The 25,168-nt window shown below is 63.3% G+C and overlaps 1 protein-coding gene across 5 annotated transcripts in view; it reads left to right on the forward strand.

Annotated features, from left to right (window-relative positions):
• Positions 1-25,168, forward strand: part of SEPTIN9 (septin 9) — a 144,609-nt gene that overhangs the window by 56,393 nt on the left and 63,048 nt on the right. For 3 of the 5 annotated variants that reach the window (XM_032320125.1, XM_032320129.1, XM_032320128.1), the window contains one exon: positions 20,071-20,712. In XM_032320125.1, coding sequence (XP_032176016.1) covers positions 20,071-20,712 — 642 coding nt within the window. Of the gene's footprint in view, positions 1-1,038; positions 1,246-3,551; positions 3,745-20,070; positions 20,713-25,168 lie in introns of those variants that run through there. The other 2 variants (XM_032320127.1, XM_032320124.1) reach the window with 2 other exon arrangements.

Below are 25,168 nucleotides of genomic sequence, written 5' to 3' on the forward strand. Positions count from 1 at the left end.
GCTGTGGGGGCCAGCCCTGGAGAGCCCTTCCTGGGGGCTCGGTCCTTTTGCTTGGACGGTTCCAACCCAGCCTGGAGGAACTGCCTGCCTCCCTTGTAGATGACAGAATTTAATCAGTGTTTGCCAACCCATGGGCACGTGTAGAATCGGCTGTCTTGGAGGGCAAGACCAGGCCCGAGGTACAGGGGAGACGGCAAGCCCCCCTTCTCCCCATTCGGAACTCCTTCCTTCAAACATCGCTGCCTTACCGGGGGAAAGGCCGAGGTTGACGCCCGCTGCCACCAAGCAGGTCCCCCCCCCCCCCCCCCACCTTATTGTGGAAGCTGCGGGCGGCACATTCCGCTGGCTGTTCTGGTAGGGGTGCTCCTTCCTTGCTCCTTGCTGGCACTTTTTCTGTCACCTGGCTCAGAGAGTGCAGCAAGGGACCCCGGGGGTATACGGGTGTGGGTGGGGGGAGTCGCTGGAGGGCCCCCCCCGCCCCCGGGCCATGTGACTCGGGCGCTCGCCCCTCGCTCCGCGGCTCCCGGCCCACAGGCTGGGGTCCCGCGGCCCGGCGGGCGCTTAACCCTTGCAGGCGCTGAGCGCGCGCAGGCGGCGGCGGCGGCGGCGGCGGTGAACTTTGTTTGGCTGCGTAAATAAAACCTCCCGCTGGAGGAACCCTGCGCCCCAGGGAAGGGGAGGAATCTCTCCCCCCCACATTCGGCGCCGCCCCCGCGCCGCCGCCCGGCCCCCACATCCGCCCACATCTGGCCGCGGCGGGGCGTCCGGGGGGGAGGGGCCGAGCCGCGTCGGTCGCCGTCCCCGGGCGCGGGCCAGGCGGGGAGGAGCGGGGCGCCGGATCGGGCGCCCAGGACTCGGCCTGTCCCCGCGGCGGCGGCGGCGGCGGCGCGGGCCCCAGCACCCGCCCCCAGGCCCGGGCCTTGACGGGCGGGCGGAGCAGCCAGTGCGAGCCGGGGAGGCCGGGCCGGGTGCGGGAACCTGATCCGCCCGGGCGGCGGGGGCGGGGCGGGGCGGGGGCGCGGGGAGCCGAGGCCCGGCGCCCGCCCGCCTCCCCCATTCATTCAGCGGAGCCCGGGGGCCGAGGGGCTCGGCGGCCAGCTCTGCTCGGCGGGAGCGCGGGCGCAGGGCCCGGGCCGCCGGGGCGCTTCCTCGCCGCCGCCCTCCGCGCGCCGCGCCGCCCGCCAGCCACCATGTCCGACCCCGCGGTCAACGCGCAGCTGGACGGGATCATCTCGGACTTCGAAGGTGGGTGCCGGGCGCGCCGCGGGCGCGAGGAGGGGCGGGCGGGACCCCCCGAAGGGGCGCCCTCCCGCCGCGCGCCCCCTGTCCCGCGCCGCCTACGTGGAGGACCCGGTTCGGGGGCCCGCGCGCCTCGGCGGCCCCCGCGCTGCCTCCCGGCTTCCTTCCTTTTATTGTATTTGCCGAACGGCGACAGCCCCCTCGAGGGCTCGCGGGGCGCCCGCGGTACTGGCCGGGGCTCGCGGCTCCCTCGGGGCCGTCGCTCGTTCCCCTCCCTGCGGCGCTGCCCGTCGGCCCTCGGGCCCCCGCGGCCCTGCGGCGGGGCGGGGAGCGGGTCACCCGCCTCTGCGTCCTGCCCGGAGCGCGGCCGCCCTCCCCCACACCCGTTTCGGGGCCGGACCGAGCCGGATCCTCGCCGGGGAGGCCGCTGAGCGGACACGGCTCGGGGCCGGTGGGGTCTAGAGGGGGGTGCCCTTTGGCCCCCCAATCCAAGCCCGGGGACACCCCCTTCCGCCTCCCGGAGTCGGGCGGCGCGGGGGAGGAGGGGCCTGCGTGCGGGTGGGGAGCGCATTTTGGTCCCCTCCCCCCTTCGGGGTTTACGGAGTGTGTCGGGACTTGGGGGCTCTTCCCTCCGAGTGCGCCGGGCTCCCCAGCCCTGAGCCTGCGTGTGTGCGTGTGTGCGTGTGTGTGCGCGCGCCTTCGTGCGCCCTCGCGGCGGCCCGTGGCTTTTGGTCCTGGCGTCCTGGGGAGTAAATAAAGCGGTCGGGAGGGAAGCGCACACAATAGTCGGCTGCGCTTCTGGGCCCGGAATTCTGAGGGGCGGGCCTGCCTCTGCTGGGACCTGGAGCCCCCGCCCCTCCAGGGGGCTCCCAGGCAGCCTTGGGCCGAGCCGTCTGGTGGGCCTGGCCTTGGGGCTGCTAGGCTGGAAGGAGTTTTAGATGTCCAGGTGCCAGGCCTAGCCAGGAGGTCCTCTAACACCCCCACCCCCCCACCCCCGTCCCCACACACAGGATGTGTGTGTCCCTGAGCTCTGAGGCACACATGGTCTGCTGGGGTTGGCAGCATCTCTGGGGCCTTCTGGGGACCAGAGTCTGGCTGGATCCCAAGCAGAGCCGGGGCAGCCGTGATTCTGGGCTGGGCATAGGCTGGCCCAGGCAGGGGTGTGAAGAGTGTCCGGCGTCTAGTGCGCCGGCACACCCATGCAGGGGACGGGCCTGCGGTCGCCTGGCTTGCTGGCGGCTGCACTTCTGTGATTGTGACCCTGAGCGCCAAACAAGGGGGGCTGTGGTCTGCAGGACTGTGACGGCTTCTGCTCTGCTCTTGGGACCTTTTGGGTAACATGGTTCTGCTGGAGTGTCCCTGCGTCTCCTTCGTTGTGTTTCGCCTTCTGCGGGCCCAGTGTGGCTCTCTTTTGAGACTCCCACAGTTGCTCTCGGGGCCTCTCATCTCCGAAGTGTCCCAGTGCGAGAACCCGCCGGGCTGGAGGCGACTGCCCTCTCCAGGTCGCGCACTGTGTGCACACCCTCCCTGGGGCCCGCGCCAGCAAGCTTGGCCTGCAGTCCCTGGCCCGGAAGCGTCCTGCGGGAAGCGGGGGTTGGGAGGTGGGAAGAACAGGATTCCGTGGTAGCCCTGAGGCAGGAGGGGGAGGTGGAGATTTGGGGATGGCGTGGTCCTATAGCCGGCCCTGTTCGCACCTCTGCTTCCAGGTCCCCGTGTGTAACTCCATCCTGACCCCGGCGGGCCCCATCTGGAGATGCTGGCCGCCTCTACCCGCTCGGGATCCCAGGCGGCTTCTTGACCCTCTCATTTGGCCTGAGACAATGGCCGCATTGAGACCAGCCTGGTGCCACAGTGGGCAGCCCTGTGACTCCAGGGGGAGATTTCTCACTCTTTGGGACCCTCTAGTTCCCTGTGGTCACCAGTCGCTCTGTTGTGTGCTCTGACAAGCTGAAAGGGTCCTGAAGGGCAACAGGTCGGGGGTTCGAGCCCCCCAGGCTTTTGGCTGGAAGGGTGTGTAAGGGCCCTGCTCATCCAGCTCAGGGACCGGAAAGGCCTCCCTAACGTGCCCCAGGAGCTCGGGGTGGAGTTGGGTATTGGGTGTTGGGTGCTGGGCCTGGATTGGTCGGAGGTGGGGAAGGGGCCATCCGTAAAAGGAGGACAGGGCATGACCCAAAGCTGCGGTGACAGATACAGTGTGGCAGGGCCCAGGCAGAGAAAGGTCACCATGGAGGAGGCAGAACTTAGGCGAGGAAAGTCGGAATTCAATTGCAGGAGGGAGGGGGAAGCACGCGGGTCCCGCGCAGCAGGCAGAAGCGGGGGAGGCCGGAATGAGCTGGTCCACGGGAGAATGGGGCACAGGGAGGGGCCAGCTGGAGCGGATCAGAGGACCAGGCCAGGCGCGCCTGCCCGGGGTTGGGACTCTCCTGGGGCGGCAGCCGGAGTGTCGAGAGCAGAGTTGGAGGAGCTCTGGTCTGGGTCCATGGGGTTTCTCCGGGTTTCTGAAAGGTAGGACGAAAAAAAGGGTTAGGAAGGAGCCGGCCAGCCTCACAGCTGCTGCTGTACCCCCAGAGTCCTGGGGCCTGGCGGAACAGAAGCGCCCCCCCCCCCCCCCGGGCCACCACCAAAGCCCGGCAGGTTCCCAGCCACAGCGTTGTTGGGGGTGGTTTGCAGTGCTCGCAGAGTGGAACCCTGCAGGGGCCCAGAGGGCCCTCCCTGGGGGTCTTGGGAGGTTTGGAGCTAATGGGAGTATCCAGGTCAGGGTGGCATGCCCTGCGGGGCAGAGGGGAAGGCACCTGGGGTGGGGTGCAGGGTGGGTGTCCCAGCCAGAGCTGCGCGTCCCTGCAGGGCCGACAGGAAGCTGCCCCAGGTGGATGTGTGTGTGGGTGTGTGGATGGATCTACCAATGCCCCACTCCTGGGCACATCTGTCCCCTGCCTTGGGGGGCGCTGTTGTTTTGGCTCTGTCCCATCGTCGGGGAGGCATGGGGGTCTGTCAGGTTCACATCTCCCACCAGGCACTGAGAGGGTGGCAGTGGTCTTGATGGGCCTGAACGTCCCACACTGGCCTTGGCCTTCCCTTGAAGGATGACCTTGGGGCTCTGTGGCGAATCCTCGTGTAGGGGAGAGAAGAGAGTTTTGTATTTTTGCTCATTTGAATTTTTTAGAGAGTTTTGATCCCCCCCCATACCCCCTGGGAAGATGGGCCTGGGACAGATGACTCCTTCCCTGGTCGGTGGAGGCACGGAGCCGTTGGACGGCGTGTTCTTGGGTAAGAGCAGGCCAGATCTGTTATCGCGAAGGCTATTACAAGTCTGGTCTTTGTGTAACAAAGCCCTTCCAAGTGCCAGCTGCGGGCCTGCCTTCCTCGGCGCTGTTTGCTGGAACCCTGTTTGCCTGCGGTGAAAGAATCCTGAAAGTCCTTGATGTTTGTGGGAACGCCGTCTGGCCCAGAACCTCGCTCGGCACTCCGGTCCCGCAGCTGAGCTCTGTTGCATACAGGTGTTGCCTGTTCTTCCAGACCTTCTGCTGTCTGTTTGGAGGACCCTTCTAGAGGGGTCCTGGAGGCTCTGCGCCCCAGAGAGCAGGCTGGTGGGCCTGGGGGGCAGGGGCAGGGAGCGGGTCTCCTGGGGGCAGGGATGGGGCCACACAGACAAGCCCACTCATCTGGGAGCCCAGACACCTCTGGGACGGGCGCTCCCTCGCCTGCTAGATGCAGGGCCCCCGTTCCTCCCAGAAGGACAAGGCCTGTTGCTTGGTGATGGGTACAGACCTGTCCCTAATTAATGCCAGTGGGCCTCTCGAGTGATGCCTCCTGCTTTTCAGCTACACGCAGAGCCCCCGGGAGTACTTCCTCCCTGTTGGTGGCACCTTGGAGGCAGGAGGGGGAAGCCAGATGGTGGTGAGGTCCCTCGGCCAGACTGGAGGAGCCGGGCCTAGGGGATTCGGCTGATGCCTCTTCCGCAGTGATGATGGGACAGCTTTTTTAGGATCCAGCTGCCCCCACAGCAGGGGCCCGGTGCTCTGGGTGGCCCGAGCAGGGGACCGAGCACAGCCCGGGCTTCGGTGCATGTAGGACAGCTGGGGTGCACGCTCGGGGTGGCAGGAGCACCTGTGTCGTGGGATCCTGGGCAGAGTGTCCCACCTGGGCCGGGGAGGTGGGGGCCTGTCTCACGCCGCAGGGTGTCCATCTGGAAGGGCTTCTGGAGGACAGGGATCTCCGGGAGGGTTTGGAACAAGGCAGGTGGGCAGAGCTTGCTTCCAGAGCGGGAGGGCCTTCCAGAAGCTGAGGGCTGGGGCAGCCGAGAGCCCCCGTGGTGCAGGGCTCAGGAGGGCGAGCCCGCTGCCATTGAATGCTGTGTGGCGCACGGGAAGTCTCTGAGCTCGAGCCACAGTTGACCCTCTCTGCAAGGATTGTCCTGGGATTTAGGTGGATGTGGCTGGCAGCACCGAGCACAGGGCCTGCTCCTGGGAGGGTGGGTGGGGGGGTGCTGTTGTCGCTCGTGGAGTTGGGGGAGTGTTTGCAAGGGATGGGTGGCCATGGGCAGACGCAGAGATGTCGGGGTCTGGGGGATGGAAGGTGTTCCAAGGCCACAGGCAAAGGCCTGTGTGTTCACCCTGGGTGAGGCTGACAGTGAGGTTTGTAGCTTCTGCGGAGCTCCCGGGCCCTCTCTGAGGTCAGCAGATGCTCAGGCTGCCGGCCAAGCCAAAGGACCCCCCAGACCCCCAGCCTGGCAGAGTTCTCCAGAGGTGCCACAGACCTGTCCCTGTCATGGCAGAGCTGGGCTCATGAGGGCTGTGGGGCTGCTTCCCTGGAGAGGTCACCCCACCTCCCCTGCCATTCCCCAACCCAGAGCATCAGCGATGCGGGGCCACTGGCTGCCGCTGGACGGCCTGACTGAAGTCGGGTGGTGGGCTCAGGCGGCCCACCTCCCTGAAAGGTGAGTGAGGCGGGAGCCTGGGTCAGGGGAGGGTGGACACATGGGGCTGCCTCCTGGTCCAGCGGCTCTTTGGCAAGTCCTACTTATGTGTGGGCTGTGAGCTAAGAGACGAGGGGGGCAGCAGGGGCAAGCCAGGTGCCCTGCCTGGGCCCCGGGAGCCTGTGCGCTCTGCCCCCCTGCCTGCCAAGGGCCCGGGGAACCTGGGCAGGGGGTGGGGGCTCTGGGGCTTCCCTGCCTGGAGCTCAGGCTTCCAGCGCCAGTCGTGGGCACAGCCAGCCCAGTGTCTGGCACGTCGGGGGCACTGGCTCAGGCCACACTTCCGGAGGTGGCCATCTTGCCGGTGGGGGCAGTGACACGGTGGCCCATGTGTGATGCGGTGACACCAAGGGCCACATGGATGGCAGATGGTGGGCCTGCCCCACTGGAGTCGGGGATTTCTCCGCCCCGTGCCAGTGGCCTCAGCCTGCCACTTGGTGTGGTGGGCCACGGACGCTGGCCAAGCAGAGCAGGACACCCTCGTCCTCTCTCTCCTGGAGTGCCTAGAGGTCGTGGGAGGTCCCAGTCAGAGATCTGACCTCCAGGACCCCCTCAGTCCAGTCGGGACCATCACTGGCACCCCGCTGGGTTTACCGGCCTGGCAACCCTGTTGTGGGGCCAGTTTGCTGCTCGGAAGAGTCCTTGGGGTGCAGATAGGAGTGTACCCTAGTTTGGCAGCAAGGACCTGGGGACCAGACTCAGGGACCCGTGGTGGCCCCCAAACCCAGGAAGGAGTCCCACCTGCCTGCCTGGCCAGACCAGGGCCTTCGTGCTGGGCTCGGAGCCCCCTTTGCTCACTGTTCTGTGGCCGGAACAGTGGGCTGCGTGCTGAGTATCCTCAAAGATGGGGCTGGGGTGTGCAGAATGAGGGGGTGGTGAGGGGCAGGTGCCGTGGGGGGCTCCCGTGGGAGATTCTTCAGAGGGTGGAGGCCCCGGGAGATTTCATTTTTTTTTTTTTTTTTTAATTCATCCCCGAGACTCAGCCAGGAAACGAGCTTTTGTGCTTTCAAAGGCACTGAGGAGGAATGGTCAAACGGTGGCTTTCTTTCCAAAGCCCTCTCTGTTTTTCCCAAATTTGGATGCTCTCTGAGTTGCTAATGAGACCAAACGGTCCGGAACTCTCTGGAACATGGTCCCAGAAGCCTGAGGATTTGTAATCTCCAGACAAACAGACCCAGCCATGGGCCCCTAGGCACTCCTGGCGCCTAGGGGCAGTTCTGGGCTGGGGCTGTGTCATTCGGTTGGGACAGATCCTGGAGACTCCGGTCAGCCTGGACCAGGAGACGTTCTGGAAGCTCCCAAGCTTGTTGTCATTTTTAAAAGTGCTGCCAGTGCCCAGAAATTCAGGCGGAGGGACGAGAGGACGGCTCTGATGTCTGATGTCCGTGGAGCGCCCACGCCCAGCCCAGGGCTCTCTCAGGAACCAGGGCTGCAGGGAAGGTGGCGAGCCTGGCAGGAGGCTCTAGCCTACTTCTTTTCTTGCTTGCCTTTGGTGTTTTTCCTTGTCTTCGTCTCTTTCCCATGTTCCTGAGTTTTTAATAGCCCTTCCCGGGAGGGTGAGCCTCTACGGACTCTGGCCTTCTCCCTCCCCTGGGCCAAGTTGCAAAATCCAGAAAACCCAGGGCGCTGGCCTTAATGCATAAACGTGTGCTCCCCACCCATGGCTTAGAGCTTCCTGTGCCCTGGCCCCAAGGTGGGGAGCCTTTGCCTTCAAACACTTGGAACAGCCTCCTGGGAAAGCCAGGGGAAATGGGGAAGGGGAAGCAGAGCAGCGACCTCACCCCCCACCTCCTGGCCTTTCCACTCCTCCTTTGGTCTCCAAGGGCCCGTCTGGCTGGCTGGGGTTTAATGATTGTTCCCTGGGTACAAATGGGGGGGGAGCATGGGGAGGTGGGGGTTTGCAGCCTGGGGCTTATTTGGATTAAGTGGGGGGGGTTCCTTCCCCTCTGGGCCCCACTTCCTCAGTTTTCCAAGGAGGGGCTGGAACACAGAGCTCTTTTGCAGGCCTTGTCAGGTCTTTTTTGATGATTGTGTATCTGGTCTCCTAGCCAAGGCCACAGCCTTCCCTGGCCCTTCGAGGAGCGTGGGCTCCCTTTGCTGATAGGCTTTAGGCTGTTCCCTGGGGCAGGGTCTGGGGGTCCTGGCACCTCCCCTGGAATTGAGGAAGGGAGCCACCTGGGCCACAGACAGCCCCCTCTCTGCCCGTGGGAGGTTAGGCAACAGACAGCATCATTCTTTTTGGTGGGAAGAGAGAGATGTCTCCAGTATGGGCCACCTGGCCGTCTGCCCCCTCCCAGGCCGTCTCCCCTCCCCCAGACACTGACCTGGAGATGTTTGTTGCTCTGACCGTCGGGCAGCAACCTGGTGGATTTCTATACTGTTCCAGGCAGGGTCTCATTCTGGGTCTGGGTTGGCTCCCTCCCTCCGTGCAGGCAGTTGGTTCTGAGCCGGGATATTTGGGCCTCCTTTCCATGTGGGTGGGCAGTTTCCCTGTGAGTGGTAGGTTGGGCCCCTGCCCCGTGTCCCCTGGAGACCGAGTTTATCTACAGTAAAAGCATACAAGTTTTCTTGGCTCCTAGCCAGGCATGGAGGGGTGGTCTTCTCTGCTGTCCCCTGCCTCCTGTCCCCCATAAAAAGTCAGGGGAAGGCACGCTCTGGGAGGGGGCTGGGTTTTGGCTTTTCGTTCAGCTTGAGAAGTGCTGGGGTGGGCAGCGGGGCGGGGGGGTAGGATCTATGGGGTGGGAGAAGCCGTTGGCTCATTCCTTTTATTCAACAGCTGTCTGCGGGCGCCCTTTTTGTTCTAGGTTCTGGGGGTCCAGGCGTGAGCCCAAGAGAGGGGTAGGTTCAGGAGGGCTTCCTGGAGGAAGGAGGATGTCACCAGAGTCCCGGGTGGGAGGTCACCAGGTAGGGTCTCCAGGCACATGGCGCTGGGCTGGCTTCTCTTGTGATTCTCCCAGCTCATAGTTTGGGGGATCCTGTTGTGCCCACACCTGACAGAGGTGCTGGCATGGGACGGGGGTGCCCTAGGGGCTGTGCTCGCAAGGAGGCCCCGGGCTCCGTCTTTGCTCCCGGTCAGGAGGCTGGGTGAGCCACGAGGGACGTGGGTGGTGAGTGATCCCGGTGGGAGCAGCGAGGTGGCTGAGTCGTCCGCCTCACAGGGGCGCAGGCTGGGTGGCGAGCTTTGTCCGAGTCCAGCTCCACAACCCTCAGGGAGGCCTGCTTGGCTTTTCTGCGAAGCTGCGAGAGAAAGCCTTGGCAGGGCTGGGGCCCCTCGGGAGCGAGATGGGAGCGAGATGGGGGAAGGCCGTCATGCGTTCGCACCTTTGGAGGAGGGAGGTGGAGTCGCGTCCTCTCCCTCCTGGGTGGCTGTCCCCACCGCAGCCCCTGGCCCTGGGGGACACGGAGTCTCGGGGCAGCCGGGGGACGGGGACCCTGGTGAGGGAGGAAATCCTCCCCTGCCCTGCACTCAGATATTGACATCTCTCCTGACACTTAGGTGATGAAGCCAGGCCCCTGCACACAGCTGTCCCAGAGCCGGCTGTCGGGCTGTCGGGCTCCGGCTCCCTCTCTCCCTCCTTCCCGCCCTGCCGCATTCTTTGTTTCTGACCCAAGTCCCGGCCCTTCCAGCTGTTCCCCCTTTGCTCACAGGCACTTCCTCTGACCGTGCCCGTTTCTTGTTAGTTTCCATAACTGTCTCCTTTATCGAGCGCCTACTACATGCCCGGCACTGGGGCTGGGCACTTCCTCCACTCAGTCTTCCAGTCTTCCCCGAGTCCAGCAAGGTGGACGGGCTGCTGAGGCTCACTCGGGTCACCCCTGGCCCCAGGCCACCCTGGACGGCAGACCCAGGCCCTCCTGACCTGTACCTGCCTCTGCCCCAGCACTCCCTACTGCTGAGTCCCGTCCTCTGGCCCTCCCTGGCGCCACCCTACCCACGGGCTGACCCTGCCAGGCTGTGATGGAAATCCCAGGCCACACATCAGCGGAAGATGGGACAGCTGGGCGTCTAGAGCCGGCAGTCTGGGCTGGGGTGGGGGGCGCCCCTCCTCCAGTCCTGGCCTCGCTGCCCTGCAGCTCTGTGACTGCTTCCTGTGAGATGGGATTCCTAGTGCCCACGTTACAGGGTGAGGGGGAGCTTGGGAGAGGTGGTGAGGGTTTGGGGCTCAGTGCAGTGCCCGTGGGGGGCTGGCAGGCGCTCTCCCCTTGAGGGTGTGGCTCTTGGGGTGGGGGCTGGTGGGGTTTGGAGTCAGAGTGGTGGTGGTGGTGTGCCGATTAGCATGCTGGCTGGGGTCTGGCTTCCCTCGCGCCCTGCCGGGATGCTGGGCCAGTTGCTTGCTTCTCCGGGCCTTGGCTGTCCATCGGTGAAACCGGGAGGGCATAAAGGTGCTGGGTCTTGGTGTCACCATGAGGATTGAATGGGCCTCGGAGCCGTGCCCGGCCTAGAGTAAGCACTCCGCGACATCGGCTGGTAGAAATTCAGAGTGATGGGCCTTTGTGGGTTTGTAGGACGTGCCAGGCAGTGTCCGAGGCCCTGGTGGAGATGGGGACTGTGCTGGTCTGTTTGGGCCTCTGTCGTGAAAGCCCAAGGGTGGAGACTTAAACCGTGCAGCCATCTCTTGCCATTCCGGAGGCTGGGGATCCAGGATCACCATGCTGCCAGGTCCGTGCTCACAGACGGCCGTCTTCCCCGTGTCCTCCCCGGGTGGAGGGCTCTCTTACAGGGACACTGATCTGTTCCCCAGGGGTCTGCTCCCACATCCTGAGCACATGCAAAGGCCCTGCGGCCTCATACCATCACACCGGCGTAGCATTCAATGGAGGAGTTTGGGGGGCACAGCAAACACCAGCGCGCTTTACTCCTGTCCCCAGGAGGGTGACCGGCTGTGGGGGGGAGTGGGCAGTGGGCACCCTGATGGTTGGTTCTTAAGATTTTTGCAGGATTCTCAGCAGGGGGCGGTGGTGGAGAGGAAGCTTGTAAGGTCCCCCCCTTCCCCTGTGATGCACGCTGGGGCACGAGGCCCACCCAGCCCTCCTGACTCAGAACCTCCAGGAGGCCAGGACTGGCAGTTGACTTCTTAATAAGCTCCAGAAACGATTCTGACCAAGGTCTGCACGGAGAATGATCAGATACCAGAACCTCGCAAGTACAAAAGAATTCAGAGCACGGTGCTGGAATGAGTAGGGATTTGACCCGTGTGCTGCTACCCAGAGGGCAGCACAGAGCGTGCCCCTGCACGAGCCTGCCCACGAGACACGTGCACAGATGTGCGCAGCAGGAGGATTGGAAGGACCTTGGCCAAGATATTGACCGTGGTTCTCTGGGGCATGGGTTTATCGATGTTCTTTTCTTCTGTTTCCTTTGTGTCTGGCCAATTTTCTACATTGTCTATGAATTGTTTTTAGGGTCAGGAAAAGAGCGATGGATGTTGTTACCTCTGCAAGTTATTATCAAAAAGAAAAAAATCACTCCGCACCGTCTCCCACGGCGGCTCGCAAGATGGGTGCCCACTGGCTTCTCCTGCTCCCGGTTGGGCCGCTGGGTTGAGGGAAGGCCAGCTTCACCGGCATAGCTGCCAGCTGTGGTTTTGGCCCCAGAGGAATGTAGCCACGCCTCGGTCCTCGACCTCAGCCCCGGGGAGGAGGTGGGCTGGCCCTCCCTGTCTGTCCCTGGCCGGGCCCCTCTGGCTCTGCTGATGGTGGAGTTGGCTGATCGGTCCGGGAGCAGCAGAGTGGCCGGAGCTGGTGGCCGACTTCAGAATGGTCCTCGGGTCCTCGGGTGCCGGAGCTGGAAGGGGCTCTTCAGCCTGCCCTTTTCCAGGTCTGTCACCAGGACACTGAGGCCACAGGGGTCATCTGTGCAGCCCAGGCCGCCTCCCAGCCCCGGGTTCAGTGGAACTGCCCCTGCCCTTCCCACACCGAGCTGCTGGTTGACAGTGGAGCTAAAATTCTCTCTTTTGGGCAGTGGCTGTGGTCTGCCAGGGGCTCTGGCACAGGATTTAGAGCTTGCTGTAGGCCACGCTTCTGTTTCTCCTGCTTCTGCAGGCCAGAAGCAGAATGGAGGGGTGTCTCTTTATGGGGTGCGGCCCTGGAGGGGGTCATTTCTTGGCCCACTCGCAGCCCAGCAGGCAGGTAGATGTGGGTCACGCACCACCTGCCCCAGAGGCAGCAAAGGGAGGACATCCCGCAGGGTCCCGTCCCAGCTGCCTGGGCATGCTGGGGCCTGCTCTGCCCGGAGCGGGATCTCTCCTGTCTCTTAGGAGCGCACTCAGTATGAACTTGAGGACCTACCCAGTACCCACAGTGACCACATCTTGAGATTTTTAGTCACATCTGCAAAGACCTTATTTCCAAATCAGGTCCCCCTTCACGGGTCCTGGGGGCTGGGACACAGACGTGCCTTTTGGGGACCCCTCTTCAGCCCACCAGTGACCCATCTGAAGGGCAGCACAGTGGTCTAGGCTTGCTGTGGGATGGGCGGGTGGGGAGCAGGAGACCAGGCCCCGAGGGCCGTCTGTGTCCAGGCATCAGGAGTGTGTGGTGTCCCGTCTGCCATCCTCCCGAGCCGCTGCCCACGGCCTGCCTGCTGGACCTGCCCAGGGGTCTCCCCACGTTCTTGATGCATGTGTAGAGTTGACCAGGAGCTTGCCGTTCCTGGTGAGAGCCCAGTGAGGCCCGGAGCAGGAGGGGCCCTGGAGGCTGCCTGACTCAGGCACCTCAGCACTGCCTGACTCAGTGGAGGTACTCCTGCTCCCGGGGGCCCCTTCCAGAATCTTCTGTGTCCAGCTCTGGTCTCTTCCACGCCGTGGACTCACCTCTTCTTTTCATGTGCTGTGCCCCTCCCCTTCCAGACCCCTCCTGTCCTTGAGGATAGAGACCAAGTCCGCTCCCCGCTCTGTGTGACAGAGCGTGAACCCACAAGCCCGTGTTAGCGCAGGTAGGGCTTTGTGGTCGCTGCGCCCTCCCCCCTCTGCCCCCCCCCGCCATTCCTCCGGAGGCCTGGGGAGCAGCTGGACTCCTGGGTGCCACTCTGACCGGCGCCTGACCCCTGCTGCCTGGGGTCACCGTCCCCTGTAATTAGGCCGCAGCTCCCATTGGCCTGGGCAGCACCCGCTTACCACCCGCCCCGAGGGCCCCATCTGTCCCCCTGGCGTCCCTCAACTGCCCGCGTGATTAATGGAGGGCTCCACCTGGGCTGGCTGGCTCCTGGTAGTGAGCTGGGTTTTTTTCCTTCATTTTTTTTTTTAAAGCACATTTACCATCTCCACCAGTAGTCAGCGAGTTGAGGAAGGGGAGGAGGTTCCTCCACCCCAGCAGATTGGGAACAGCCAGCCCCCTGGGTGCCAGGTTGCTGGGCTGAGCACCGAGAACAGAGGAGTAGCACCCCTAGGCTGCTGGCCCCCCACCCTGACCGTCATCCGGCAGCTCGGCCTCCCCCGTGGAACCCAGATGTCTTCGGTGCGGCGAGGGTCCTGGTCTGCGGCGCGGGTGGCTCACGGGAGAGATGCTCCCAGGGGTACGGCTGGGCCCTGCGGGAGGGCTTGTTTGCAGAGTGATTTTCACGGACTGTCCTTGCTCTGTGGTCAGGGGCTGCCGGGCCAGCACTGCATCCCAGGTAGCACTTGGGGGCCTCCGCGGGCCTGCGGGTTGGGAGGAAGGTGTGTTTGGGGGAGCGGTGGGCGGTTGGAAGGTGCGGGTAGAAAGGAGGGGGGAGGGCTGAGTCCGTGGCGGGGACCGTCTTGTGGGGAGAGGGGCCATGCTCTGACCTGGAACCAGCAGCTCGGTTCTCTTTTTGGGACAGGACCCCCTGGAGACCCCCGCAGGATGTCTGGGGTGCGTGGGAAGGTTCCGGGGCTGAAGGGCTCTGGGCTCTGTGACCTCTGAGGCTCTGGAAGCTATGGCCCGTGGTTTTCGGGTTTTGAAGTTGGTCTCCTCCCCGGGGCTCCCTCCTGCCCTCCCCGGCTGCCATTTATTTGAGAACCTTTGACCCGAGGAGGCCTGAGAGGTCCTGTGTCCGCTACCCGCCCCCCAGGCTGGGCCCCTCCTCCGCCCAGGGAGCTCTGGCGTCCCCACTCCCCACCCCGGGGCAGGACATTCTTGCCCTATCTCATCTGCTCCGCTGGGTCCCCTGGCTCCACGCTCTCTGGGTTTGAGAGCAAGGTCTGGTTTGCAGCGCCTGCCGTCTGCAAGAATCGTTTGCGTGTGCACGTGTTCCTGTAACTTTAGTCAAGATAGAAAGGTGGTCCAGCGTTTTAGAGGACTTTTAGACCTGCCCGGAATGCCATTGGTGTCACCGGGCCCAGGGGGACAGGGGGTGCTGGCCTAGATGGCAGGAGCGCGCACGGAGAGGCCCTCCTCCGGGAGAAGAGGCCCCGTGCCCGTGTGTCATCAATCTGCTCCGTGTAGAGAGATTTCCCGCAGGAGGAGTCGCTCCACGGCTGTCCCCGGCTGCCTGCCGGGTCTCCCGGACTGAACAGCTGTCACCCCAAGGCCCCTCTCTGGTGGAGGAGGGGTGAACACCAGTCATGAGCCCTCTGAAGGGAGGCCGTCCAGAGAACTTTCTGCCCCAAGGGGTACGGTGTTGGGAGCAAACAGGTGCCCTTTCTGGTGACACTGGGACAGCAGGTGTGAGCTGGGATGTCCTAGGTGGGTGGGATGCATGGGCCCTGGCCCCAGGGGGCTCTGGGGACGTCAGGGAGGCTCTGAGGCCGGGGAGGGAGAGCAAGCAGCAGGAGGGGCCCGGGGTGAGCCGCTGGCCTGATACAGGAGGAGGGGCTCCTTCTCTCCAGGCCAGACGATTCCAGGGAACCCGTGTTCCCCTTCTCAGAGCAGGGGAGAAATGGCGGAGGTGGCTTCAGCATCCGCAGAAAGTGGCCACGGCGGTTGCAAGAGCTCCCCTTCTCTTCCGTGTTCATTTCCTGGGCTGCTGTAACACTGACTTTTCCTTTCGGCCTGGCTGGCTTCCTGAGGACACACTCCTCTCCCCTTCCCCACCTGCCCCCTTCGCCGTCTCCCCTCCACCAGGTGCCTGGAGGCGGCTCCTGAGACCTGGGTCCGAGGGGGGGGTAATCCCAGGTGCCTTCCTGGCAGAGGAGGCCGGGAAGGGCATGGCCTGCAGGGGGCAGCCCCAAGCACATGTTAGGCAGGTGGTGCCCACTGGGGGTGCTGGGGGACCCTGCCACGTGCACCCCAGAGTTGTCCCAAGGGGGACAGCTGGGGTATTTGCCCTCCATTTACTGCCTAAAGGCTGCCGGCCAGGAGAGCGGTGTTAACCCCATCCTGCCTTCTGGGCATGGGCACCAGGAGGCCACCAGGACAGGCCCTCGGGCTGCGGGACATTGGTAAGGGCCCTGCAGCCTTGGCAGCACACGGGGGACGGGACCCCACATGCCTGCGTGCACACGCACCCACCCACAGTGCACACGTGAGCAACAGGGGTGATTAGGTCACAGGCACCATCGCGTCATCCTGTCACTGCCGCAGGAGGACAGCCGAGGAAGCAGAGACTCCGTGATGACGGAGGTCGTGCACTCCCCGTGGGCTCCTTCTCCCCACCGCCCTGATGTGACAGTCTGCGTGAGCGCTGTCGGTCCCACACAGTGCGGCAATCCGGGCCCTCTGCCCTACGGCGAGACCCCGTTCTGTCCTTCCCCAAGGCTCCGCTGAAGTTCTTGACCCAGAGCCAGGGGCCTCTGCCAGGGCCCGGCCCCCACAGGAGAACCAGGGCCTCTCGGCTAGCCCTGGGTGTCCTGACGCTGAGCTGTCACCTCCGGGGTGGCGTTTCCCTGTGGCCTTGCCCTACAGGCTCGGGTCAGGGACGAGGGCAGTACTCCCTGCCTGGTTCCCTGGGCCGCGGCCGGGGCTCCTGGGTGGCCACCGGTTCAGGGACAGAACCTGCTCCACCACTACCTTGAAGAGGCTCCCTTGGCCGGGGCGACGGTCCTGGGGCCGGAGCCCAGAACGGGACCCAACGATCCATGGCGTCCCCAGCGCTCTGGCCCCTGGGAGTTGGGTTCGGGTTTGAGGGTTGACCTTGTTCTCTGACATTCCTTGCATAACATTTGTCCCCTCCACCCCTCCCCCGTTGGATCAGGGCTCCATGATCGCCCCCGATGCCCCCTCCCCACACGGGCCGCTCTGTGCACCCGGAAGCAGGAAAGCTTCGCCGCAGCCTGTGGTCGGAAGGGGCCTGCACAATGGCCCCTTGTGTGCCCCGCATTCCTCCTTAAACAGGCCCAGATCCGGGCTGCTCCTGCCTCGACCCCCACGGGCATGGACGCCGAGCATCTGGAGAGGCGGCCCGGCCTCTGCGCCGGCCGGGCCTGGAGGTGGTTAGTGGGCTGGAGAGGGCCGGGCTTCGGGGCAGGAGGAGTGGGGCTGGGCCGGCTTGTGATTACCCACAGCCTCCCCTGTTCGCAGCAAGGGCTGTTTTTTAAAAACAGTGTTGATGGTCTTACTTCCTGAAAGTGTTAAGCCGCCCACACGTGGGGCAGGCGTGCTGGGAAAAGGCAGGAGGCCTTGTGGAGAAAAGCCCCCACGAGAGCCCCCTCCAGAGCGGGCGTCCTCTGCGAGCGTGCGTGTGCACCACACGTGTGTGTGTGCGACGCAGCCCGATCTGGGCACGTGTCTGCTATTTTTACTCGATATTCTCAACATCTCTCATCTGCAAAACCATGATTTTGATGACTGCGCAGGACTTCGGCATATGGGTTTAGAACATCTACGTAAACCCGGATTGTTTCCAGCGTTTGCTGTTTTAATGCTGATGGGAACGTCCCCATGTGTAAATCTGCTTCGGATTATTTCCTGGGGGTGAATTCCCAGCAGCAGGCCAAGGTGCACGGACCACCGTCTCCAGGCTCCTGGTGCCCATTAGGGGGGGCCTTAGGGAGCAGCTGAGGTTTGAGCCTGGCCTTGGGGGGGACTTGAATACCGAAGAGGGAGAAGGGGAGCAGTCTTGTTTGGGGAACTGTGTAAGCAGGGGGGCGGGGGCGCCTCCTGCCCCGTGGGGATGGATGGCAGGATCGCTCCCTCCCCGACAATGGGAAGGGGAGAGGGACCTGCCACTGGGGGAGGTCACACCTGTCTCCCTTGGAGCTGGTGGAGGGGCTCCCAAGGACGGGGGACTGTATGTGTGTGCCTGGGACCCAGAGTGTGTTTTTAGGATTCCAAGGCAGGAAGCTTCAGGGCAGTCTGCTAATTTTTCCCAGCTGGGTGCTGCCTGTGTCAGGACATCCTCTGTGGGGAGGCAGCTTTGTACAGGGCGTCCCTTGGGAAGCCTGCCCTAAAAAATGACCTTGTTTCATCACCAAATTTCTCAGTGTAAATCTGGAGCGGGGTCACTCCCGACGATGGCTCCTACCATCTAGGGTTTGTGTGATTCCAGAAGAGGAAAAGGAGGTGGCTTTTTCTCCTGGGTCCCTGATGGGGGGGTGGGCTGGGGTGCAGGGCGGGGTGGCAGCACCATCGGGAGAGCCCAGAGGTCTCAGCCCTCCAGCGGTCCCTGTGGTCACTTCTTGGGGCGGCCGTAAGAAATTAGCACAGACTGTGGGGCTCAAACCACGGAAATTTATTCTCACAGTTTCTCACAGAGAAATTGATTCTCACACCTCCAGTGGGCTTTCCGCGGCGGTCATCCCGTTCTCGGGCAAACCTGGGCAAAGGCCCCCCCCCCCCAACCTGATTCCTGTTCTCCATCTCGGGCCCCAGAGATTAACCCCAGGGACGACTGGAAATGCCTGTGCCGAGGTGGGGGGAGTGCGGACCCCTCCTCTAGGGAGCTCACAGACACTTGGGGGGGCAGTTTGGACAGTGCTCTCAAGGCAGGGGGTGGACCAGATGCCTTGAGGCCCCGGGGAACCCCAAAGGTCCCGATTCCAGGTGTTCAGCTCTGGACTTCTGTCCAGTTTAAGACACTCTGGCCCGTCCTTTGTCACCTCAGCCACCTTTGGAACGAGCAGTTTGCACCCCGTGGTTCTCTTAGGGGCTAGACCCCCGGGAAGAGCTGTGGCATCTCAGACACATCCCTGCCACCCGGCACGGGACCCCAGTGCCCTTGGCCACGCTCTCTACCGGAGGTCACTCGCTGGGCCCCCAGGCCAGTTGCAACCTGGGTGGGATTCTGTTTGACCGCTCTGTGTTTGAAGAGGGTGGTTTTCCTCTGCGCCCGCATATACAGATCGGATGGCCCAGACAGGAAAGCAGGTTTCCAGATTCTCCGGCCGAGTCTGAAGCTCTGGCCACGTGGGGCGCCCGGGTTGCCCGGCGGCAGCAGAGCTGAGCGGGAGGCTGATGGGTTCCCCGGACAGAGCCCTCAGTGACCGGCTAGGTTCCTCGGACCAGTGACATGTCTGTCCCCGCAGGGCCTCTGGGATGGCTGAGCTTTGCAACTTGGGATTTTGTGCCCTTTGTGTCCCGAGAAGGAGGTGTGCCCAGGGCGGAGAGCGGTGCGGCTGGGTGCTGCGGTGGGGGAGCACGGCAGCCAGGCGCTGGGGACGAGGGCGTCCTTCGCTCTCTCGCTCTACCTGTGCTTACGAGCACGTGCTTCCCAGGCCACCCACCCACTCAGCCACCTGCCCGGCCCTGGTCTCTGGAGGAAACACCGTCCCTGGGAAGAGACAAGACTATGCTGGAAATTGGCGGAGGGAAGACACAGGGTTGGGGCGGTGAGAATGGCCCCAGATTGTCGTTGTTGGGACCCAGGCCAGCTGGGGGCCCAGGGAGGGGAGCTTCGTGGGGTCCCAGGAAATCCGGGCTCAGGGAGCCGTGTTGGCGAGGTGGGGCGAGGGGTAGGAGAGACACTATGGGCCGCCGAGCCTGCTGGGGGCCGGGCCGGGAAGACGCGGGCGAGTGTTCATGCCACGTGGGCCCTTCCTGCTCTGATCGTGGTAACGGGAGCGACTGGTTCTTGTTGGGAGGGTAGCTCCCAGGACTGTGGGGATGGCTGCTGGCTTCCCAGGCACTGTCCCCTGGCCTTAGAACAGGTCTTGGTGGAGATTGCGGGTGGCCAGGCGGGAGCACTGGGCTGCGTAGTGGGGGTCAGATGGCCAGGTTCCCCCCGGGGGCCAAGGTCTGCCTGGGGCAGGTAGCCGAGTGCGGGATCAGATGCAGCCAGGGGTGAGGACAGAGAGAGTGGGCTGGTGCGGACCGTGCCAAGGCTCCGTTACACCATCTGAAACGGGACAGCCAAGCGGATGGAACCCCGGGCCTCGCAGCCGGACAGAGGCGTCTTCTGGCCCTGCTGCTCTATCTCCTCACCTTTGGGCACATTTCCTAAGCATTGGGGCCTCAGTTCCCCCATCTCTACTGGGGGCTAATGGCAGTGTTTATAGCAAAGGGTCGCGGGAGGCATCAACGTACACAGTAAACCCGATGCCTGTGTTAGGGCTTCCGTGCCGCTGTTGGTGGCGGGATGCGGTAGTGTCCTTGCCGTCACGATTCTGCAGGTTATGGCTGTGGCTGGTGTGACTGAGGACGCCCCCTCCCTGCCCGCACTGCCCTGCCCAGTTGCTGTCTGGTGGTGTCTGTGTTGGGTGGAGGTTAGGACAAGTGAGAGCGACAAGGAAGACATCAAAGCTCCCCTTGAGCCAGAACATCTTTATAGAAAACGTGGTTGGCACGTGGACACCGTGGCCGTGGGGGACAGAGAGGCTGGTGTCCTGCAGACTCCAGCTTTCTTGCTCCCTCTCCTCCAGTGGGCGCGATTGCTGGTGCCCGGGTCCCCTAGGACAGTGGGGCTGTTCCCTTTCTTCCCAAGAGGTTGCGGGAGTCTCCCAGGCTCCTTGCCCAGCACCCCTGCCCACTGCCTTAGCAGCGTGTTCCCCAGCCGCCCGATCCTCACATCCCCCCTCTCTGTTTTCCAGCCCTGAAGAGATCTTTTGAGGTCGAGGAGGCCGAGACGCCCAACTCCACTCCGCACCGGAGGGTCCAGACCCCCGTGCTCCGGGCCACTGTGGCCAGCTCCACCCAGAAGTTCCAGGACCTGGGGGTGAAGAACTCCGAGCCCGCAGCCCGCCATGTAGACTCCCTCAGCCAACGATCCCCCAAGGCTGCCCTGCGGAGGGTCGAGCTCTCAGGGCCTAAGGCCGAGCCCGTGTCCCGGCGCACAGAGATCTCCATCGACATCTCGTCCAAGCAGGTGGAGAGCGCCGGCGCTGCCGGGCCGTCCCGCTTCGGGCTCAAACGAGCGGAGGCGCTGGGCCACAAGACGCCGGAGCCTGCCCCTCGGAGGACGGAGATCACCATAGTCAAGCCCCAGGAGTCAGCCCACAGGAGGATGGAGAGCCCTGCCTCCAAGATCCCCGAGATGCCCACAGCTCCCGCTGTGGATGCGGCCCCCAAGAGGGTCGAGATCCAGGTGCCCAAACCGGCCGAGGGGCCAGCCTCCCCGCTCCCACCCCAGACCCTGGAGAATTCGGAACACGCCTTGATGTCTCAGCTGCAGAGCCGGCTGGAGCCCAAGCTCCAGCCCCCCGTGGTCGAGGCCCTTCCGAAGAGCCAAGAGGGTGAGTAGCAAAAGCGTGTCCTCTGTGCTCCGGTGCGTTGGGGTGGGAGCTGGCTTCGCCTGGAGTCTGGCTGTGGGGGGAGGGATGGGTAGCAGGTGGTGGAGACAGGATTCCGGGGGGGCCAAGAATACGCCAGGGCAGGGGTCCCAAGCCCAACGGGGGCACTGGCGGCCTTTTCCGTGCGTGGGGGTTGGACCAGGATGCGGCAGAAGCTCGGCTTGTGTTGGACTTCAGGCAGAATCTTGGGGGCTCAAGGGGCCCCCTGTACTGGTCAGAATGCACCATGGTGGGGTGGGAGAGTCGCGAATGGCGGGGATCCCACAGTTTGGGAAATGGGGCGGTGGCAGGCTCTCGTCGGGACATGGGTAGAATGGGTTGGGACCCAAGGACGGGCTCTCACATGCTGCTGGTTCCCGGGCCACGGGGAGGCAGGCTCCTGCTCAGGAGGGACTGTGGGCTGCCGTGCGTGGCAGGAGGGAGTTCGTTCCCTCCCGAGGTTTTGTCCTGGAGGGTCCTCCTCCAGCTCTTAGGGAGGGAGGGTCGTGACCAGAGGCCCGGGAAACAAAAACGCCTGATCTCTCTGCCCTGATTCTTGGGGCCGCTGGGAAGGGGTCCTTGGGCCAGGGAGCCCTGTGATACCTGTGCGCAGCTCCGCGTGGGGTTCTCCTCCAGTGAGGGAGGGAAGCCAGGGGCTTGGGTGCTGCTGTCCTCCAAGGGCCCAAACTCGGAGTTGTGCTTCCGTGGGAAGTTGGAGCTCGCTGGGGCCTGCTTGGGAACATCTGGCCTTGGGACACGGTGTTCTGTGCCCCTCAGCGGTCAGGAACCGGCAGGGCTGCAAACCCTTTCCAAGCACAGGACCCAGTAAAGGTCCAGTAAGTATTCTTTGGGTCGGATAAACAGAACATTCTAGGCTTTTGATTATTATTTTTCATTTTGGTAAAATAAACGTAGCGTGAATTGACTACTTGAGCTGTCGTGAAGTGAGCGGCTTGGCGGCATCGAACCCACTCACGCCGTCACACAGCCGACTCTGCCATCTGCCTCCAGAACCTTCCCCAGCTGAAGCTGTTTCCCCAGCAAGCATAACTCCCCGCCCCCCTCCGCCAGCCCTGGGCACCCCCCCACCCGGCCATCTACCTTCCGTCCCCGCAAACCTCCTGGACGTGGGATCCGACCATGTTCGTTCTTCAGTGTCTGGCTGACTTCGCCGAGCACTGTGTCCTTGCTGGCCATCTGCAGTGTCGCACGTGTTGGCACTTCTGTACTTTCTACGGCTGAGTTAATAGCCCATCGTGTGGGTGGACCCCATCTTGCTGCTGCTCCTTGGCTGTTACAAACGATGCTGTGAACGTGGGTGCACGCTAGCCCGTCCGCGTCCTGCTTTCAGTTTTTCTTGGTTTTCCTTTGTGAATGCAAGTTTTCTCGTGCTCCACGGGCTTAGGGACCGGGATGGCTTTTGGCGTTGGATGGGGCGGGGCATTGGATGGGGGCTCCGCGTGCTCCTCACGCTTTGGTGGGAGCAGCTGGGGATGGGGGTACGGACTGAGACTCCGCGTTGCCTGCAGTGCTGGGCCTCAGCCCACTCTCCTGTCTCCCCAGACATGACCCTGCAGAGCCATGCCCACCCACTCAGGTGCTGTGGTGCTGGCATCAAGGCATGTCCAGTGTGTGGGGAGGGGTCTTCTGTTGGTCCAGGGCCTTTGCCACCAGGTATGACCCCCTCCTGGGGGTGAGGTGTTGGTGCCTCCGTCTGTGTCCAGATCTTGATGGTGGCCGGTGCTTGATGTGTGAGGAGGCGGTCCGGCTCTGGGAGAGGGGCAGGAGGGGGTCTGCCCAGGGTGGTACTGCCCTGGGTCAGCAGGGCAGGCGGGGCACGGCCTCAGAAGTGCAAGAATGTCTTTCTCCAGCGGTGACGTGGCTCGGGCCCCACTTGGCCCAGAGGCTGTGCTGGGAGCCGGGGCCGCTGGGGCCAGCCAGGCTGGCTACCGCCACCAGGAGCCATCAGGGGGGCAGTGGAGGTCTTCCCAGAGCCCAAGCCCTGTGAGCCAGCCTTGGAGAAAGTAGGATTTAACCAGGCCAAGAAGGGGAGCTGAGGCGGCTGTCCCGAGGTGCCCGGGACCCTGGAGCTCAGAGAAACTATAGAGTTTCTCCATGGAAGAATGTTTAACCCAGCACCAGAGCTCTGCAGTCAGCAGCCCTGGTGCCCCTCCGAAAGCAGCTGGTGGGCCCAGCAGACAGGGATCCGGGGGCTATCCTTCTGCCAAGGAGCATAAGCTTGTGCCCTGACCTGCTGCGTCGCATCGGCTGGGTGGGGAAGGGGCTCTCTAAGACCCGTGCTCACGGGTTGAGAACCTTCAGGCTGGACAGATCTGGTTAGATGGCTGCCGAGGGGCGGGATGCTGGTGGGGTGATGAGGGGGGCGCTGGAGGAAGTGGGGGCTCAGATGACTCAGTTGGGGAGGATTCTGTTCCCTTCGGGCAGCACTGCGGGTGACTCTGGTCCTTGAGCCCCCGAGTAAGGCGGGGTGAGGCGTCGGATGAGGAGAAGGAAGCCGCGCCCCCTGTGGGCCGGAGGACTTGGCCCTGATGGCCTGGGCCTTGGATGTCCAGTCTTAGAGGCCCGGGCAAGCCCAGTGGTGGGCAGGGCCTTCCCGACGGAGGTGTGGTTCTGGAATCTGTCGCAGCAGCATCCGGGGGCCCCCTGCTCGGAGGCTGCATCTTCTCCCCTGCCCGGAGGCTGCATCTTCTCCCCTGCCCCTGCCCCTCCTCCGGTCACAGCCTGTCTTGTCCATCCAGCCACAGACCCTCAGGTTGTCCTCAGGGACCCTCAGGTTGTCCCTCAGCCTCGCTTTGCATCCGTCTTTCCTGCTCCACTAGCTCTCCCACCCCTTCCGCCCGCTCACAGATGCGCCCCACCCCGACTGCCCCCCGCCTGCCGTGGGCACGCTGTCCCTGGCACCCAAGGCCAGCTGCACCGTAGGGGCAAAGGATCCGGGAGGGCAGGAGCTCTGTGTCTCCTCTGCCTCCTGGGCTGGTGCAGGACAGGGTCTCGGGGACCGCAGCCAAGTTGCTCCCAGATGGAGCCCCCTACGGCACGGCACTGATGAAATCCGCATCCGAGTGTCTTCCTTTCCCGCTTCTGTGGGGCCCTCCACAGTGGATTCACCCCTGCTCCCTGGGCTCTTCCTGCTCTGGTCTTGTCACAGCCTCCATAGGCCCACTTTCCTCACCTCCTGCTCTGATCTCCTGACCACCCCTGACACCTGACTTTCTTCCTTTACACAGCACTGCTTTTTGAACTCCTATGCATCCTTCAGAGCCCGGCTCAAATGGCACCTCTTCCCTAAAGCCCTCCCACTAGCCAAAAGTAGCCTCCCTTTTTTTGACTCCTGTGTCTTTTTGCCTATGCGTGTATGTGTGCGTGTGTGTGTGTGTGTGCGTGCGTGCGCATGTGTGTTTGTGTGTGTGGTATCTTGTGTTTGGTTTGGAATGTTGATTGTGTTGCAAGAAAATTTTTTCCTATGTTAGATTTCTTTTTCCTTTTTTTCTTTTTATAAATATTTTATTTATTTCTGTGACAGAGGTGCGTGCTTGCGCGAGCTTGTGCAGGGTGAGGGGCAGAGGGAGCCGGGTACCCCAGGACCCTGGGATCATGACTCCAGCCAAAGGCTGGAGCCTCCCAGTGCCCCTCCTCTGCTAAACTTCTAACGTGAAAATAGTTTCTTAGCAATACCTTTTCTTTCAAATTCAGAAAATCTAGGAGCTAGAATCTACAGTTCACCTGTAGCCAGCGATACCCACTCCCAGCATTTGCTCGGTGTTTCTCAGAATTCCCTCCATGCCCCCCACTAGGTTCTGGGATATTTGAAGGTAAAGCTGTTCTTTGCTTTTTTTCAGGGTTGGTTGGTTTGTTTTGGTTTTGATTCTTTTAAACGGGCTGATTGACCCAGATGTAGGGAGGGCTCAATCAAACACGGTTGGAGGGGTGAGATAGCTTTTTGTGGCCCCTGCAGGCAGACACAGGGACCCCAGGAACCCCATGGGACCTTGCAGGGACCAAGCAGATCCTTTCCTGGTCAACCAAGAACCCACAGGTCTGACCTGCTCTGTCCTGGCATGTTGGGGTCTGTGTTTCTGAGGCTGCTGACCCCTGACCCCTGACCCTGGCCCCCGACCCTCTTTGTCACCTTTTGGTCGTCCCCGCTTCTCTCAGGCTCTGGTTGAGTATGGCCTTGTCCCCTCGCCCAGGTCCCTGCCTTTCCGCTGCCCCTGCATGGGTGGCTCTGGGTGGGGCTGGGCCTCGGGACCCAGAACCATGTCTGCACGCTGTGAGCTGCTGGCTCTGCTCCCCCTGGGAACCACCCACCTCTGGCTCAGTGGCTGACAACGGCCAAGTTTCCCCCGAGGCTGCCTTATAAGGCGGGCAGAGACTGCTCGGTCCCTGGGCTGCTGCTTTG

This window comes from Mustela erminea, chromosome 18, assembly GCF_009829155.1.
Source record: "Mustela erminea isolate mMusErm1 chromosome 18, mMusErm1.Pri, whole genome shotgun sequence".
NCBI lineage: Eukaryota > Metazoa > Chordata > Mammalia > Carnivora > Mustelidae > Mustela > Mustela erminea.